Source organism: Gobio gobio (genome assembly GCF_949357685.1).
Source record: "Gobio gobio genome assembly, chromosome: 12".
NCBI classification, from domain to species: Eukaryota; Metazoa; Chordata; class Actinopteri; order Cypriniformes; family Gobionidae; genus Gobio; species Gobio gobio.
The window spans coordinates 42,471,545-42,490,601 of record NC_137105.1 but is presented as its reverse complement, the minus strand read 5'-3'; the positions used below and the strand labels follow the sequence as shown (position 1 = coordinate 42,490,601).

General features: G+C 43.4%; 1 protein-coding gene across 1 annotated transcript in view; it reads left to right on the top strand.

Moving 5' to 3' along the window:
- ptk2bb (protein tyrosine kinase 2 beta, b) overlaps positions 1-19,057 on the top strand; it is a 33,704-nt gene that overhangs the window by 11,408 nt on the left and 3,239 nt on the right. Inside the window, exons 17-28 of the mRNA XM_079831050.1 lie at positions 1,757-1,857; positions 2,447-2,562; positions 4,539-4,639; positions 4,831-4,920; positions 9,789-9,993; positions 10,151-10,259; positions 10,357-10,416; positions 12,126-12,248; positions 12,398-12,547; positions 12,650-12,685; positions 12,864-12,888; positions 13,051-13,097. Coding sequence (XP_079687176.1) covers positions 1,757-1,857; positions 2,447-2,562; positions 4,539-4,639; positions 4,831-4,920; positions 9,789-9,993; positions 10,151-10,259; positions 10,357-10,416; positions 12,126-12,248; positions 12,398-12,547; positions 12,650-12,685; positions 12,864-12,888; positions 13,051-13,097 — 1,163 coding nt within the window. The remainder of the gene's footprint in view (positions 1-1,756; positions 1,858-2,446; positions 2,563-4,538; positions 4,640-4,830; positions 4,921-9,788; positions 9,994-10,150; positions 10,260-10,356; positions 10,417-12,125; positions 12,249-12,397; positions 12,548-12,649; positions 12,686-12,863; positions 12,889-13,050; positions 13,098-19,057) is intronic.

The following is a 19,057-nucleotide window of genomic DNA, read 5'->3' as shown; positions in this document are numbered from 1 at the left end:
AGGCTAAACAAAGATTGTGCTTCACTCCTGTGGTAATATTCACGCGAAACAGCATTCACATACAAAACACTGGATTAGTAAAATAACGAAATTATTTTAAAAAAAGTAGAAAATAGTATTTATGTAAAGAGATATATTAAAATAAAAAGAGCTCAACTCTTAAGTGGAAGGAACCAATTTTTTCCCCCTCACGTGCAAACTAGCGGAAGAGTCATTATTTGGGTTAGTAAAAATAACGAAATTATAGTTTTAAGTAGATAATAGTATTTATGTAAAGAGATATGGTATATTATCAACCTATTTACCTAATTAACCCCCCCCCCCAAAAAACAACGATATCATCGACCATCACAATGTTTTACTGTAAACATCTCAACTGCTAATTTAGGGGACATCGCCCAACCCTACCCTGGAGACTGACTGATCCACAGACTGATCGACTCCATGCCATGCCGCATTGCTGCAGTAATTCAGGCAAAAGGAGCCCCAACTAAGTGTTGAGTGCTGTACATGCTCATACTTTTCATGTTCATACTTTTCAGTTGGCCAAGATTTCTAAAAATCCTTTCTTTATATTGGTCTTAAGTAATATTCTAATTTTCTGATATACTGAATTATTATAATCATCAACATTAAAAGTATTTGAAATTTGAAATATATCAGTCTGTGTGTAATGAATGAATATAATATACAAGTTTTACTTTTTGAATGGAATTAGTGAAATAAATAAACTTTTTGATGATATTCTAATTATATGACCAGCACCTTCTTTCAGACAAATCAGAGTTATATTAAAAAATGCCCTGGCTCTTTCAAGCTTTATAATGGCAGTGAACGGCAGCCCAAAATTTGAAGCCCCAAAAAATGTATCCATTCATTACAAAAGTAATCCACACGGCTCCGGGGCTTTGTGTAAGAAAAATATCCATATTCAACACATTATAAAGTAAAATATCTAGCTTTCGGCAGACCGCCTTCCAAAAAAACTTGATTAGAAATTATGCACAAGAGGAAAAAAAGGTGATATTCACCTTGATTTTTCCTTTATTTCCTTGCATTTTTCTTCTACACCAGTTGTTCTCATCCATGGGTCCGGGACCCACTAGGGGCCTTCAGCAAACTTCCAATGGGGCCTCAAGATATTTAAAATAAGAGTAACCAAGATTTAAAATAATACAAAACAACAATAAATCTAGATAACCAGATCATTCCTATTTTAAATCACCATCTCAATTAACATTATAATCATCTTAAAATTATTATTATTATTTGAAGAACGTCTCGGTTACGTATGGTAACCCTCGTTCCCTAAAGGAGTGAACTGAGAAGTCACGTGACTGACGAGATGAGGTAGTAACCGACTGAAAGGGAACCACAGAATTGTCATGTGATATATGAGGAAGTCTGAAAGTGAAAAAGTCATGAATATTGATCAAATCTGAACACTCCATGTTTTTTAATATTTAATAATATACATGTTTTTAGTTGTCAAGCTTGGCTAAACTATTTTATTGGGTAGAAATTCATTATTTAATAATATAATAAATAGTTTTCACACAATAGATTTGGAAGATTTATGTAATTTTTAATGATGGGTTTAAAAATAAGTTTTAATGATGGATTTTTATATTCTGGGTCCATCTCTATACAGCCATATTTGGAATCTTGTATAATTAAACAATAAAGGCATGGTACAATGCTAAATAATAATAAGTAACTGTATTCTTTTTTGCATTATAACATCCCACCCGTCTAGTTATCATGAAGAACCTAGACCATCCACACATAGTGCAGCTGATTGGTGTCATTGAGGAAGACCCGGTATGGATCGTCATGGAGCTGTGTCAGCACGGAGAGGTAAGCAACAGCTCTGATGCTGGATGCTATCACTCTTGTTTTTATTATATGTCAAAACACGTCTTTTGGAAAATTGCAGGGCCAATAATGTTGTCACTATGAGGAATTATTTTGGCAAGGGTGGTAATGTATTATATGAGATAGAGGGGTTTACGTAACTTTTAAATTAAATCAATAAAATTCCCTTTCAATCCATAGTGTAATTCCATTTGCCAGAATGGCTGTGATTGATGTAGCAAACTCAATTAAGTGAATGCCATTGATATGGCTCTATTAACATTTACAGGCTCTGTAAAACCGTCATAAACGGTTTACAAACTCACAGGAAGTTCAGTATTAAATGAATCAATATGACTGATCCTTGTCAAGTTCAGAATGACTGGCTTGAGCAGTTGTGTAATGGTAAGCACAAACATGGGTGTGCTTAAATACAGTAACTAAATACTTTTAAAACCATAATAGGGAATGAAAAATGCGTTTCAGGGCAGCAGAAAGACTATTCCTATATGATGTGTAATGCTCCACTTTAATAAAGTGGAAATTCTGCCACATTAATCCTTCTCTAAATATACTTATTTTGCGCTTACAGCTGGGGAAGTACTTGACAAAAAATCAGCAGAGCTTGACCAGCATAACTCTGGTTCTCTTCAGCCTACAGATCTGCAAAGCGCTTGTTTACCTACAGGGAGTGAACATGGTCCACCGGTATGACATTCAATTCAGTATTTTTTCATTTCAAACGTTTGGGAATTTCTGAAAGAAGTCTCCTATGCTCGCCAATGCTGCATTGATATGATCAAAAATACAATAAAAACAATAATATTGTGAAAATATTATTACAACTGTTTTCAATTTTAGTATAATTTTAAAATGTAATTAATTCTTGTGTTGGCAAAGCTGAATTTTCAGCAACATTAAGCCGCGGTCACACTAGAATTTGAGCATGCAAAATTTCTTCGGACGCTGCAAAGGTCGTGATATGACGTCACTCTCAGAAGTGTCTTTTTTATAAACATGAATTCAACATATAACAAATAGTAGTACACTAAAAATGTAAAAAAATTACTCGACTTTACTTCAAAAATATTGTTCTTTTAATTCAGCTAAGAGGTCACACCGTGAAGTTTCATTCTTCTACTGGTCACACGTCGTCATGTGATGCAAATTCGCAGCTCAGAGTTCACCAAGGTTGAACTTTGGAACACAGCGAAATGAGAAACTTTTCGTATGAGCTTGCGTTTCCAGCCTGATGCATTCACGTGCATTTGAATGGAAGTCAATGGAATGAAATGTGCAGTGTGACCGCCCCTTCACTCGAGTCTTTAGTGTCACATGATCCTTCAGAAATCATTCCAATATGCTGATTTGGTGTGCAAGAAGCATTTATTATTCTTATTATCAATTATCAATGTTGAAAACCTGCTTTATATTTTTGTGAAAACCATAAAACATTTTCAAGTTGAAAGTTCAAGAGAACAGCATTTATTTGAAATAAATAAGTTTAAAAATCTTACCAACCCAAAACTTTTTAACTGTTAATGCATGTACTGTAGTAATGCGTTTACATTTTTAATACACAGAGCATTCTGGGAAATCACTTGTTGTTTATATACTGTACATACAGTGGGTCTATACTTTTTAAATAATGGAATATTATGATATAAAAAAATCTGTACTATTTTAAGTCACTACTCTGTAAAATCGAATTAGTTAGACTTACTTAAAAAAAGCATGCAAACCGATTGCCTTAAAAAACAACAACAAGTAAAGTGAAATAGGAATATGCTAACAAATGCTTAGTTAGTGTAGTTCACTTACACACGAGTTCTAGTAACTAAAAAATAACTGTAGAGAGTACTTGATCTTTTACTTTAGATTTACTCTTGACTGAGTATAGCTACCATTGTTGTGTTTTGCATGCTGAATGTTGACGTCTGTGTGTGACTCAAGCATGGTCAACTGCAATATATTGTTACAAATATAGAGGGATTATATCATCCCAATAAAAAGTTTCACATGTGTTATGATGTAAGTGTTAGCAATAAAATTGTAAACGATCATTATACAACATAAAGGGAAATATTACATAGGTTAATTTTAAAAGGTGGCCTTAATTTCTGACTAAATCATTAACTATAGTTAATTATTCAGTCAGAAGCTATGTAAACTTTTAAAAGCAACCTATTTATTACTTATCTTCCTTTGAAACCAAATAACTGTGATTTCTTGTTGCATCGCTGCATCAATAGAGAGTTATAATAATAAGTGTACACACATTCCAAGTGCCCAACAAAATGGAACACTGATCACCATAATGGTGAGGTTTTTTTTTTGCTTGACAAAATGGCACTCAAACCAATCAATTAATCTTAACTTGGGTTTTCTAAATAAAAAAGGAATAGTATGTGAATAGTACAGATTACTAGATTTTTACCATTAAATTAAGACATTAAGTAAAAAGTGTTAGTGACAACTCTTGGATGCAACTACGGATGGTCAGATGTTCTTGATTCTATTGAAGCTCTTTAGATCATCTCAATAAATTCTGGAGAACATAATCATCAGGTTTTACACACATTTGTGTTGTATTAAGTGCTGCTGTCAGAAAAAGAGTCAAACCAAATGCAAAGACATTCTGAAATCCATGCATTAATCCTAAATTGTTGTAATCTGGTTGACAGAGACATAGCTGTACGAAATGTGCTTGTTGCCACCCCTGAGTGTGTGAAGCTTGGTGACTTCGGCCTTTCCAGATACATAGAGGATGAAGAATATTACAAAGGTTACCTCAGCTGTTTTACACACTTATAAAAGTTGTGATTTTTTGTATCATTGCATGATTCATTGTTTCATTCCCTGTTGAAACTGCATCTAAACTCATCTAATATAAATAATGAAAACATTCTTAGTTGTGTTTGTGTATTTTGTTTAGCAAGCATAGAAATTTCTCATTACCTTGCATTATGTCTGCAGCATCTGTTACTCGTTTACCGATCAAATGGATGGCTCCTGAATCCATTAACTTCAGACGCTTCACCGCGGCCAGTGATGTGTGGATGTATGGTGAGTGAATAGAAGAAAATCATCAGATTTTAACACATGGCCAGTGTACCAACCACTGTTACAGTAATTTAGACAGACATTCGCTTATAAATATTGCCAAAATTTGTTTGTATATATTTATACTCACACATTTAAATTCATTAAAGCAGCACTAGGTAACTTTTCAACCTTCATAATATATTTTCAAGACTCTTGCGAAGATACATCGACTTACAATAGGTTGAATGACACGTCTGCCATAGCCTGACGGGGTCTGTATCGTTTTTAATCGTACTTTTAAACTTCGGGTTTCGGGTAGTAACCCGAGAACAAAAAGAACTACAAAATTCGACTGCTTTACGGCATATACGTCACTTCCACCACCACCCCCACTTCCTTAAAGGTGAACTATGTAGGATTTTTGCAGTAAAATATCCAGAAACCACCAGGCCAGTGTTATATATTTTGTTCAGTTGAGTACTTAGAATATCCCAAATGTTTTCAACTATTTGTAAATCGTGAGAAAATTGCTATTTTAACCAAGGAACCGGGACGTGTGAGCTATGCATTTGAAGGAGTCGCCTGTCGATTGCGTCATATCTGCGTCACCCTCGGTCTCCGGTTTTATTCAGTGAAACGCTTTACTCTCACTGCATTGTGAACAAGTGTCATAGCAGCCGCCGAGCGAACGTCATAACTTCCTTTTCAACACACTCAGATATATCTAATACGATAAACAGAGTTGCGTTACCTCAAACTCATGACTGGAAAAGAGGAAGTTGCGCCGGCAACCGTGTCATAATAAAAGTCCCGCCAGCGACTATGCCATAATAACAGTCCCGCTCTTCAATCGCTCCTGCGGCCTTGCTCAGCTCCACAACACTCGGTCCTGCTCTGCTTCACTACAGTAATGTTAATAATCGCATCCATGAACATGATTTCTGCCCGAGTCCTATCCTGACTGTTTTCCACCGGCTGTGAGGTGAAGACCACATGTCCCGAGATTCTGCGCTCAAACGTGCCGTCATCAAACTACGCCTTTGTTTTGAACAGGCGACCTCTAGTGGACGGAAAAGTTACATAGTGTAGCTTTAAATTCGGACGTGCGAGCCCAACTATCATTTGTTTGCCGAATGTTGTAGTCATGGCCGAAACAGCATAGAAAAATAAGAAAGCAAAGGTTTTGTCGGAGGAAAGCAAAAAGAGGAAACGAGAAAGTGATCAGATTAAAGGCAGGACGAGGATCAACATTGGGCCAGCGTTTGCTCGTTGGTGTGAGCTGAAGGAGGAGGAGGCTACATTCTTGCAAGTAAAGCCTACATAAGACGTACAAAATCATATTTTAGGATACCTAACATGTCTGTGATATTTGTTTATTTGTCTTGCCGCAAGCTATAATGCAAATCGATTTTTCAAATTCGCAGATTCATCTATGGTAGATTGATATTGTAATATTGACGATATATGGTTATTACATACTACTCAAACATTGAATTGAAGTATAATATAGATTCTGTAAAACGGGAACTAATAGACTAGGCTACTATAATGATGCTGGCTTGTAAACGTGAGCATCGCGATCATTTGGCGTTTGAAAAAAAATAAAACCCATGAAATTATATTCATATGACATGCTGAAACATATGCCATTGTACCTGGGATGAAGACATTTCACACGTGATGCAAGCAGAACACCTGCATGTGAACTCCTGCAGTGTTCAGGGCTATCACGCCGCATTCACACGGGCCGAGAAGCATTGACGCCGACGCCCCGTGTGAATGCGGCGTCATGGTTGTCATGTCAACAAATGCACGTGCGATGCATCCCCTGATGTAGAATGACAGTTTACGACAGTAGTAGAGGACAATACTGTTTCCCAACTGTAGGGGGAGCCCGAGAGCAAAACCTACCTAGTGCTGCTTTAAGTCTGGTGTTTAGAAACAAATATTTCAAACATTTTGATTAGTCATCCTAAAGTGCTCAGAGGGCACATAATTCATTTTTATAAACCCAATTTCCTGTTTTGGCATGCTTGAAAACATTATTCAGTGCTCCAGGCCCACTATTAAACTTAATTTATAGAAATTAACATACAATAACTGACTTTCATTTCCTTCAAAACAATTTGCCAGTTCATTTTAAACTAATTTCTTGGTGCAATTACTAAAGAATCATATTGGTATAAAACACATCTGTAATAATAGTTCCATACTGTATCTATATTAGTCTTTGATTAACTGATATTGAGCTTGAGTCAACAGATTTTATTTTATTTCTGAAGCTCCTCACTGACACATGGGGTAAATAACACGACTAGAGAGACAGAAACCATTCTGTTTCTGGCCCTCAGCTGCTATGTTCTGTGAATCATGAGCTTTCACTCAGTCTCTCTGATGAATGGCTTCACATAAGAGTGCTGCCCCTCCAGATGCACCATCATTTGTACTGAAGCAAGGAAAAAGTGCCGGAAAGATGATCCCAACACAGTTACTAAAGCTTTGGCCTCACTTTTTCATAAAAGAGGGACTGAAATTTTATTCTGAATTAAATACCTTAAATGTTCCTTTGTATCAATTTAATGCATATTTTCTGATTAGTAAGTATGATTTTTTTTTATTTTACTTAATGGTAACACTTAACAATAAGGTCCCATTATGCAATTCATTTGTTACAGTATTTATTGATCTTTCTTAATATTAGATAATAAAGATACAACTGTTCATTGTTAGTTCATGTGAACTCAGGACCATTAATAAACTTAACAGATAAACTTTTGATACTAACTGTATTAGTAGTAAATGTTAAAATGAACATGAACCAAGGTTAATAAATACTTTAGAAGTATTTTTTATTGTTAGTTCTTGTTAAAGGGATAGTTCACCCAAAAATGAAAATTAGCCCATGATTTACTCAAGTCATCCGAGGTGTATATAACATTCTTCTTTCAGACTAATAAAATCTGAGTTATATTGAAAATGTTCTGGCTAAACCAAGCTTTATAATAGCAGTAATAGTAACTTTGTTTTTGAAGTCCATAAAAAATGCATCTGTCCGTCAAATAACGTGCTCCACGCGGCTCCAGGGTGTTAATAAAGGCCTTCTGAAGTGAATCGATGCGTTTGTGTACGAAAAATATCCATATTTAAACATTTATTTCATTTTTTTCTATGGCTCTGCATCAGTCGTCCCCGCGCCATCACTTCCGGCGAATAAAGTCAAAATACATGCAAAATACAGGCGCGATCATAGATATATACATAGATTCCTCATTAGTGCCTGCGCAAATCGGTCGAATCAATGAGGCATCTACGTATATATATCTTTGATCGTGCCAGTATTTTGACCTTATTTGCCGGAATTTATGGCGCTGGGAATACTAGATGACATTCATCTGATAAGAGGTAAAAAAAATAACATAAATACTGTTCGGTTTCTCGCAGAAACCGATCGTTTTGTGTCTTAAGACATTGGTGTGTCGCCACGAGCCGCATGGTTTAATAAGGATTCGTATGTCTATGTGTTTTTACTCTCATTGCTCTCATACTCTAAAATATCCCCATTGACATGCATTATACTACTATCACACTGCAACGGTTGGAGTTAAAAATCTTAATTTGTGTTCTACTGAAGAAACAAAGACACCGACATCTTGGATGCCCTGGGGGTAAGCAGATAAACATAAAAATGTTGTTTTTGGCAGAACTATCCCTTTAACTAATGTTAACAAATGGAACCTTGTTGTAAAGTGTTGCCAAAGAAACTTACTGACCCAAATGCTTGGTTACACTTTATTTAAATGTATCCTTGTTCCTGTGTAATTATACATTAAGTACTGATTGGGGTTTGATTTAGGGTTAATAGGACGTAAAGTCGGCCGTTGCCATCGTGGCAGTGTGTCACCGCGCGTCACTCCTGGATAACTGAAAATGGGCAAAAAGGTGGGACATGGGTGGAGCTGAGGTGACTGATTGTTGAAACCACACTCGCCTAGCTCGACCATAGTGGCAATCCATCTGTCATTCAAGTGGCCACACCCTTAATTATGCAGAATTTTAAGGCGTAATATAATTTAAACGGATGAATATTAATAATATTCACCCCCCTCACAGTTGTCATGAAGGGCAGAATGAGCTGTATAGATCAAAACCAGAATTTGTACCAGGCTGTAAACATGTTTTTTTCTGCTGTAAAGTTGGGCATTTTAACATGGGGCTCAATGAGGTTCTGCTCCCTTCTGGAGCCTGTCTCTAGTGGCCAGTTGAATTGCAGTTTAAGTCACTTCCGTATTGGCTTCAAGAGAAACTGGGGGAGGTTGCCACTTGGCTTAAACATACAGAGCATTCTGGGAAATCATGCATATTGTTTATATGCATGCCCAGACAGCAACACATCATATCTGGCTATAACATGACATATAGCCTATAATGCACTCACACACGTATATTTTTCAGCATTGTTGGGAGAAGTTAAAATTTATATATGTGGTTTCAACAACCAGATGCATTTAGACTTCAGACCACCTCCTGAAGTGGTTTGAGCGATCGGATTTAAATCAATCTCAAATGCGTTTCAGAGGGCATTTACACCTGGTCTTCTCACAATCGGATAAATATCCGATCAGAGAAAACGCATGACGTAACCAGGTGTAAATAGGCCCTTTGTTGCTGTCTGAGTACAGTGGGCTGAAAATCTGAGACCATATGTGGAAATAAACAAAGTTTTACAATTAGAACTTTTTAAAACATAGGAACATTATGACGTTAAATGAAAAAAAAGGGAATTTTAAGTTACTAATCAAATAAGTACATTTGAGAATGAGAAGAGTAAAATGTGATTCCTCCTCATGTCCTCATCTCCTCACGTATTCTCTCGTGTTGCTCCCGTCCAGCTGTGTGTGTGTGGGAGATTATGAACCGAGGTAAACAGCCGTTCCACTGGCTGGACAATCGTGATGTGATTAACCAGCTGGAACAGGGCAACAGGCTGCCCAAACCTGAGCAGTGCCCTCCTGCCCTGTACTCACTCATGACCCGCTGCTGGAGCTACGACCCCCGTGAGAGACCCACCTTCACTGAACTAGCCTGCAACATCAGGTTTCTGCCCTATAATAATCACTGTTATTGATATGAGATCTTGTTTGTTTTTCTGTAAATTATACTGGTGGTGAGAACATTGCGTCAACTGATGTATTATTCATCCTTTTTCCATTGTGTTTACATTCATTGTAAATAACGCAATCTTTTTTAACAGTGATGTCCACCAAATGGAGAAGGAGGCGGAGGTGGAGAGAGAGAGAGACAAAGCCCGTAACACCCGGTTCCTGGAGCCCAAGTTTAACATTAGTGAACCTCCACCAAAGGTAGCTCTCAGCTTTCATTTTCTTTTTGTTTGCCCTTACACTCAGTTACAACAGCACATTCCTCTTAACAGTCAGTGTATTTTGTTTACTCCTCCAGCCTTCCAGAGTCAATACTAGCCGCTTCGGAAATACCCTTGGAGTCGGCCTACATCTTCAGGTAGTGTGTTCTTTTTGTTTAAATGTCCTGTAGGAAAAGGTACATTATATATATGACAAAAATATTTAATAAATATTGTATATACTAATAAATGTAAAGAATTATATTTTGTATATATTTACTTTTCAGTGCTGTGTCAATTGATTAAAAAAATTAATTAACTGATGAATTAATTTTTTTTCTAACCATTAATGATAGACATTCAACATTACAGCATAATTGAAAGCTATATCATATATTAGGCTTTTAAAAAATAACAACTTTTAATGGAAGTGAACTTAAAACAATCTTCACATAAACCCATTATAATAAATGTCATATTTACCTGTGGTCTTCATACCTGTCTAACAGGTAGGAAATATACAGAAATTGAAAAAAGTTGTCAAACAGTCTGCACTGCATAAATAATAAATTAAATATATAGATTAAATATATAGAAATAGATTAATCCTTATTATTTTCTCTGTTACCTTTGTTCTTTGATTAACATTAATGACAGACATCACAGCAACTGGTTAATTAGGCTGCTGTCACTTTAAGATCGGCCACTGCCGAACAAGACGCGGAACTGACGTGCTGTCACGCGCATCTCATTTTCTCTCAAGTTCAATTAAGACTTTATTGAACTCATTTAAGACTGCTTTTTTTGACAATACTTCACAAAACTGACATTTTGGCATAATTCTGTGTGTTGTTCCTTCAAGCGCGAAAGAGAACCCGGTACTGGCGCTCGTCTTTCTGTGCGTTGTGTGTGTATCACATAGACACACAGGATATTCATAGATAGTGCCTTCCCTTTTGTCGCCCTTTATTTGTTTTAAAAGCATTTGCATGAATAAGAGAGTGATCATATAATGCAATGGTAGCCAAAGGATGACAGAAAAAATGGATGCTGCGTTAATCGCGTTAAAGGAAAAAAGGCCACTATTTTTTAAAATAGGCTCATTTTCCAACTCCGCTAGAGTTAAACAGTTGAGTTTTACCATTTTCGTATCCATTCAGCCGATATCCGGGTCTGGCGGTAGCACTTTTAGCATAGCTTATTATAGATCACTGAATCTGATTAGACCGTTAGCATCTCGCTCAAAAAATTACCAAAGAGTTTCGATATTTTTCCTATTTAAAACTTGACTCTTCTGTAATTACATCGTGAGATGTTCTAGGCCGATATGGCTAGGAACTATACTCTCATTCCTGCGTAATAATTAAGGAACTTTGCTACCGTACATATTACACAGTGCCTGAAACTAGTCCCCAGCATGCTCTCTGTGCAAGCAGGTTGTCACGTTGGTTATGTTGACGGAAGTTAGCCTATTTTCAGGCGCTGCAACTTTTCATTTTTCGTCGGCCTTAGTACACAATGTAACTACAGAAGAGTTTTAAATAGAAAAAAAATATTGAAACTCTTTGGTCATTTTTTAAGTGAGATGCTAACGGTCTAATCAGATTCAATGATCTATGCTAAGCTATGCTAAAAGTGCTACTGCCAGACCCGGAGATTGGCTGAATGGATTCAAAAACAGAAAAACTCAACGGTTTAACTTTCGGGGAGTTGGAAAATGAGCCTGTTTTCAAAAAAAGTGGCGTGTTGCTTTAAATATTTTTAACGCGTTAAACTGAAAAAATTTATTGTATACATTAACGTGCTAATTTTGACAGCACTATTAATTTTATATTAATTTAATCTATTCTGCTCTTATTTTCACCAGCTTAATGAGGCTTTATGTGCCAGTTCACCAGACCTGGCCAGCCCATCTGATTACCAGTCACCTGTGGACTCGACCAACATCCTGTCCGTTCCGAAGGCCTCGCCCAGACGCCTCAGTCTTGGGGTAAAATTAGGCCATTATGTCTATTTTAAATGTATTTTTATTTGATTTCATTTTTGTATTCGTTTTTTTAAATTATTATTTTAAACATTATAAAAGAAAATGATTGTAGAATTTCATTAGAAGCTATATTGGTTTGTGTGTGTGTGTAGGAGGGCGAGTTCAGCTTTGGGCCATCCAGTAAGGAAGATGCCCAGAAGCTGTGGCAGGTGGAGAAGGAGCGCATGCAGGATACAATGAAGATGCAGAAAGAGCAGATGGAGGAGGACACAAAATGGTTAAAGAAGGAGGAGAAGCTTCTGGTAAGGAGGAAAACCATTTTACCCATTTCTTATGTATGGAAATATAGGTCTGTCCTTAATATTTCTTATAATTCACATTGCATGCTTGCTGCTCTTTCTCAGGACCCAATGGTTCATGAGGACACAAAAATTCCCGAGGTGTGTATGTTCTTTCATTTTTTCAAATCCATATTACATGTTTTATCAATTATATTTTCATTCCAGATTCCAGTTCATAGATATGATGTACTGTGTAAAAAATGACTACAACCTGAGTGTAAAATGTTATGGTCAGGTACTTGACAACCCCAATAATTAATTTTGTATTTATTACCAGGCACCTGAACCGCCACTTAGTTATGGTAAGTCCTCTGCCTTCTAGAAAAAAGTGCGTTCAATGTGATAATTTCAAATCAAGATACGGCTGTCAAGTGATTGCACATTATATTTATATTTGATGATATATTTGATGTCCTATTAACCAGTTACCTCCTATACTGACTGTTTCCTGTATCCACTTAAAGCTGAACTGCATCATCCTCCTACAAAACCTCCTAGAATTTCAGTGCAGGTAAAGACTCGTTTACACTTAGGTACATTATGCAGGTTGTATATGTTTAATGTGTAAATAATTGACCCCACTTTCCCAGCACAATGATTGTAACCATAATTCAGTTCCCTTTCAGTCGGTCACGTTCGACGTACGTCGGAACTGACCGACGAATTGGGATCTGTTTTCAGAGACCGACCTACTTCGAGTAATTAAAAACGAGCCAATAAACATTGGCATGCGATCACGCATTCCACGCACCGCCCCGCGTTGCGGGTATAAATAAGGAAGTGGAAGTGCCGCATACCGCTTTCAACTTCGGAGCCGAGCATTCAGCATTCCTGGTGTTCCTACGAAGAGTTTTTCAACATTATCTACGAGCAGAGAGAAAGAAGGTCCTACCTGTTCCGGTCCAGTGTCGGTGTGACGGTGCCTTGCAGCGGTGGTCGCGAGACTCCGAGGAGAACAAACAGCTGTTTTCACAGCTCGCTGGGCGTTTTCCCATTGAGTGCTCACAGCGGGCTTGCACCTTTGAACCGCTGTGAGCCGCGGCCATTTCCCCTGTGTGCCTCGGCACTGTCGGAGCAGTTTCTTTCTTCTCTCACTAAAAGAGCAACACGGTTTGACCCTGCGTCTTTTTCAAGATGTCATTCAAACCGTGTGTTTCTGGATGCCGTCGGTTTCTGTCCCCAGTTGACGGACACGATCGCTGTCTCTCGTGTTTGGGCGTTCAGCACGCAGAGGCGGCTTTCGTGGATGAGTCATGTTCGCTGCAAATGATCTAGTGGTCCTCCCGCTGCAAATCAGAGGGCTGCTACTTTGGCTGATGCCTTTGGTGGAGATCTGAGGGTGACGGTCAGGGCACCCCCGCCCAGTCAACAGGCTGCTCGGGCCCCTCCCCCCTCCGCTGCGCCGGCGCAGTTCCCGGAAGATCGCGGTGGTCCTTCCCATGGGGGGCCGCCCTTTTCTTTCGGGGCTCCTGCTGAGGATATGTTATCGATAGCTGCATCGGGGGACGAGCTAATGGACTCTGGAGATGAGGATTCGGCTGCGTTGCCCCCTTCGGGTGTGGCACCGTTGCCCGAGTCTAATCCAGAGCTCACGGCTATGCTTTCCCAGGCCGCCGCGAGTGTCGGGCTCGAGTGGAACCCTCCACCGTGTCCCGAACCCTCGCGGCTGGACGATTGGTATCTCGGGACGGCCCGTGCTGGTTCTCAGCGCCCCGCCCCAGTGCCTTTCTTTCCGGAAGTGCATCAGGAGCTCACAAAGTCATGGACAGCGCCCTACAGCGCTCGTTCACGATCAGCGAGTTCCTCCGTCCTCACTACCCTCGATGGAGGCGCGGCTAAGGGCTACGTGGAGGTCCCTCCAGTGGAACGGTCGGTTGCGATGCAACTGTGTCCTAAGACCGGCTCCGACTAGCGGGGCCATCCGCGTCTCCCCTCCCGGGCGTGTAGGTTCTCGTCCAGCCTAACGGGCAAGACCTACACAGCCTGTGGAGAAGCCGCGTCTTCTCTGCATGCCATGGCGCTCCTGCAGGTCTACCAGGCCAAAGCGCTCAAGGAATTGCACGAGGGTAGTTCCGACCCAGGGGTTATGCAGGAACTGCGTAACGCAACGGACCTCGCCCTCCGGGCGACGAAAGTTGCCGCACGCACCCTGGGTCGGGCGATGTCCACTCTGGTGGTCCAGGAACGCCACCTATGGCTGAACCTGGCAGATATGCGTGAGACCGACAAAGTGCGGTTCCTCAACGCCCCTGTCTGTCAGGCCGGCCTCTTCGGCGACGCCATCGAGAGCTTCGCCCAGCAGTTCTCGGTGGCACAGAAGCAGATGGAGGCCATCAAGAACATCCTGCCCCGGCGACCTGCTGCTGCCTCCACCCAGTCGCCGGCTGCACCTCCGCCTGCTCGTCGCCGAGGGCGTCCCCCTGCGGCCGCCTCCGCCCCTGCTAAACCCAAGCAGCAGCCTCCACCACCGGGGAAGCAGGGTGCCGGCCGTCAGGGTGCCGCCCAACCCGTGTCGGGGCCCGCTAAGTCGGCAGGCAAGCGCAAGGGCAAGCGGCCCTGACACGGGGAGCCCAGGGAGAAGAGGAGCTGCTCCAGGGGAGGTGGTGTCCGCACCCCTCCTCCCCCCGGAGGAGGACCGGGGGGAGAATGTCAAGACTGGTACCGTGAACATCCTGCCGCTGGCCCTCCGGGGTCCAGCGGTACCCACATTCTCAATAAAAGAGCAGTTTCTTCCCTCCCTGAGCCCCGAGAGGGACAGGTTGGCAGTGCGCGACGCCCCCGGGCCTTGCCACTCCTTTCCTTCCCTCTCACCCCTCGCCAGGGGGCAGCAGAGTGGGCACCGAGGACGCCCCCGGGCCTTCTCACCCACTCTCTGCCCCACCTGGAGTATTCAGACAACACTCCGGGCCGCCTCCGGGCCTCCCGAGTTGGGTCTGAATACTCCACCTCGCTGCCTCACCCCGGGTACGTCTGTGGTGCCGTTGGTCCCGCTAGTTCGGTCTCTCGGGGCCTGGCTAGGTCTCCCCAGGCCGTCTCGCTGGCTCATCCGTTCCATCAGACTCGGCTATGCGATTCAATTCGCACGCCGGCCTCCCAAGTACAGGGGCATCCTCTTCACCTCCGTGCGGAGCAGCGATGCCCATGTCTTGCGGTCCGAGATCGATGTCCTGCTGGCGAAGGGCGCGGTCGAGCCGGTTCCTCCTGCCGATATGAGGTCGGGGTTCTACAGCCCCTACTTCATTGTACCCAAGAAAGGGGGTGGGTTAAGACCAATCTTGGACCTGCGCATTCTGAATCGGGCCCTGCACAAGCTTCCGTTCAAAATGTTAACGCAGAAACGCATTTTCCAATGCATCCGTCCCCAAGATTGGTTCGCAGCGATCGACCTGAAGGACGCGTACTTTCATGTCTCTATCCTTCCTCGACACAGACCGTTCCTGCGCTTTGCGTTCGAGGGGAGGGCATATCAGTACAAAGTCTTGCCCTTCGGGCTGTCCCTGTCGCCTCGCGTCTTCACGAAGGTCGTCGAGGCAGCCATTGTTCCGCTCAGAGAACGCGGCGTTCGCTTACTCAACTAGCTCATACTCGCCCAGTCTCGGGAGCAGTTGTGCGAACACAGGGACATGGTGCTCAGTCACCTCAGCCTGTTGGGACTTCGGGTCAACCGAGATAAGAGCAAACTCTGCCCCGCGCAGAGGATCTCTTATCTCGGTATGGAGCTGGATTCGGTCAGCCGGACAGCGCGCCTCACTCCAGAGCGCGTCCGGTCAGTGTTGAACTGCTTGAATACGTTCAAAGGCAGGACAGCGGTCCCACTGAAATTCTTTCAGAGGCTCCTGGGGCATATGGCATCTGCAGCCACGGTAACGCCGCTCGGATTGCTTCATATGAGACCGCTTCAACGCTGGTTTCACGACCGAGTCCCGAGATGGGCGTGGCAGAGCGGTCGGTACCAGGTCCTAGTTACTCCTTACTGTCGCCAAACCTTCAGTCCGTGGTCAGACCCCTCGTTTCTCCGGGCCGGAGTGTCCCTAGAACAGGTGTCGAGGCATGCTGTGGTCTTCACGGATGCCTCATCCACGGGCTGGGGGGCCACGTACAACGGGCACGCAGTTTCGGGTCTGTGGACGGGGCCCCAACTGCGTTGGCATATCAATTGCCTAGAGTTACTGGCGGTACGTCTTGCCCTGGCCCGGTTCAAGAAACCGCTTCGGGGCAAGCACGTACTGGTCCGTTCGGACAACACTGCGGCCATTGCGTACATCAACCGTCAGGCCCAACTACTGGCCCAACCGGACCTGGTTCCCAGAACTCACACTCCTCGCGACAGCCCCTCCCTGGCCGATCCCCCTGAGGAAGGACCTGCTTTCTCAGGGGCGGGGCACTCTATGGCACTCGCGTCAAGACCTCTGGAATCTCCATGTCTGGGACGCGGAGGTTCTAGGTGGCCTACCACAAGCAGTGGTAGACACCATCGCTTCAGCTAGAGCCCCCTCTACGAGGCGCCTCTACTCTCTGAAGTGGAACCTGTTCGTCGAGTGGTGCTCTTCCCGCCGGGAAGACCCCCGAAAGTGTTCGATTAACGTTGTGCTTTCCTTCCTGCAGGATGGGTTGGATCGAAGGCTGTCTCCCTCCACCCTCAAAGTGTACGTCGCAGCAATAGCGCCGTATCATGATGCAGTAGATGGTAAATCCTTAGGTAAGCACGACTTAATCGTCAGGTTCCTCAGAGGTGCGAGGAGACTAAATCCTCCTCGTTCTACCTCGATACCCTCTTGGGACTTAGCCCTGGTGCTCAGAGCACTTCAGGGTCCCCCGTTTGAGCCTTTGCAGTCTGTTGAGATAAAAATCCTGTCCATGAAGACAGTTCTCCTGATTGCATTGGCTTCAATCAAGAGGGTAGGGGACCTGCATGCACTCTCGGTCGACGAATCGTGCCTAGAATTCGGGCCGGCCAACTCTCACGTTGTCCTGAGACCCCGGCCTGGATACGTGCCCAAGGTTCCTTCCACTCCCTTTCGGGACCAGGTGGTGAACCTGCAAGCGCTGCCTTCGGAGGAGGCAGACCCAGCCCTAGCTTTGTTATGTCCCGTCCGCGCTCTTCGCGCTTAAGTTGACCGGACTCAGAGCTTCAGATCCTCACAGCAGCTCTTCATCTGTTACGGAGGCCAGCAGAAGTGAAAGGCTGTCTCCAAGCAGAGGTTGGCCCACTGGATAGTGGATGCCATTGTCTTGGCCTACCAGTCCCAAGACGTACCTTGCCCGTTCGGGTTGCGAGCACACTCAACAAGGAGTGTTGCTTCTTCCTGGGCGTTGGCTCAAGGCGCCTCGCTGACAGATATATGTAGAGCTGCGGGCTGGGCGACACCTAACACGTTCGCTAGATTTTATAGCCTCCGTGTAGAGCCGGTATCTTCCCGCATTCTCGCCCCCAGTGGCCAGAAGCGCTAAGTGCCCGTTCTAAGTGTCGGCTTGCAACGCCACTCCCGCCCTCTGGGCCGGATACGTGCGTCTATTTTGCTCCAGTCGTGTTCCCCGAAATTCGGCTAACCCTGTGAGTTCCTCCGTCACCCCTTCGGTCTCAGACGTGGCGGCCGTCTGATGCCAGGCCTGCACCCGAATGCTTGTGGAACGTGTGTGTAGGCTGGGTTCCATATGTTGCGGTCCCCTCTAGGCTACCCCATATGTGTATTTTCCACGGTACCAGCTACCCTACTCGGCTAGCCCCGTGTCTTTCCCTCGACAGAGCTTCCTCTGTCGTCTCTGGCTGTGTTCTTCCCCCCCCTGGAACCAGGTTGGGTCCACTCCAGAGACTGCCATTTGTTGCACTACCCTGTTAGGTTAGTCCTTATGTGTATTCCACCTCTCCTTCCATTGAAGGATGTGGTCCGCAGCGTACCATCTTCCGAGACGGGCACGCTTTCCCAGCGTTATCCAATAGTCACGCTGAGTGGGTCTTGCAGGAACAGCAGTGACTGTCCTTCCCTGCCCGGAGCCCTGACTCCCACTCTAACATAGGAGTGGTCCAGCGAGCTCAGGCAGGACGCTGGAAGGGCCAGCCTCCTGGCGTGTTGGTAGGGATCCCAATTCGTCGGTCAGTTCCAACGTACGTCGAACGTGACCGACTGAAAGGGAACGTCTCGGTTACGTATGTAACCCTCGTTCCCTGAAGGAGGGAACGGAGACGTACGTCCCGTCGCCAGGTGCTGTGCTTCAGCTGAAGGCCCGAGCCACTTATCTCGGCTCCTCAGTTGAAAACGGTATGCGGCACTTCCACTTCCTTATTTATACCCGCAATGCGGGGCGGTGCGTGGAATGCGTGATTGCATGCCAATGTTTATTGGCTCGTTTTTAATTACTCGAAGTAGGTCGGTCTCTGAAAACAGATCCCAATTCGTCGGTCAGTTCCGACGTACGTCTCCGTTCCCTCCTTCAGGGAACGAGGGTTACATACGTAACCGAGACGTTTCA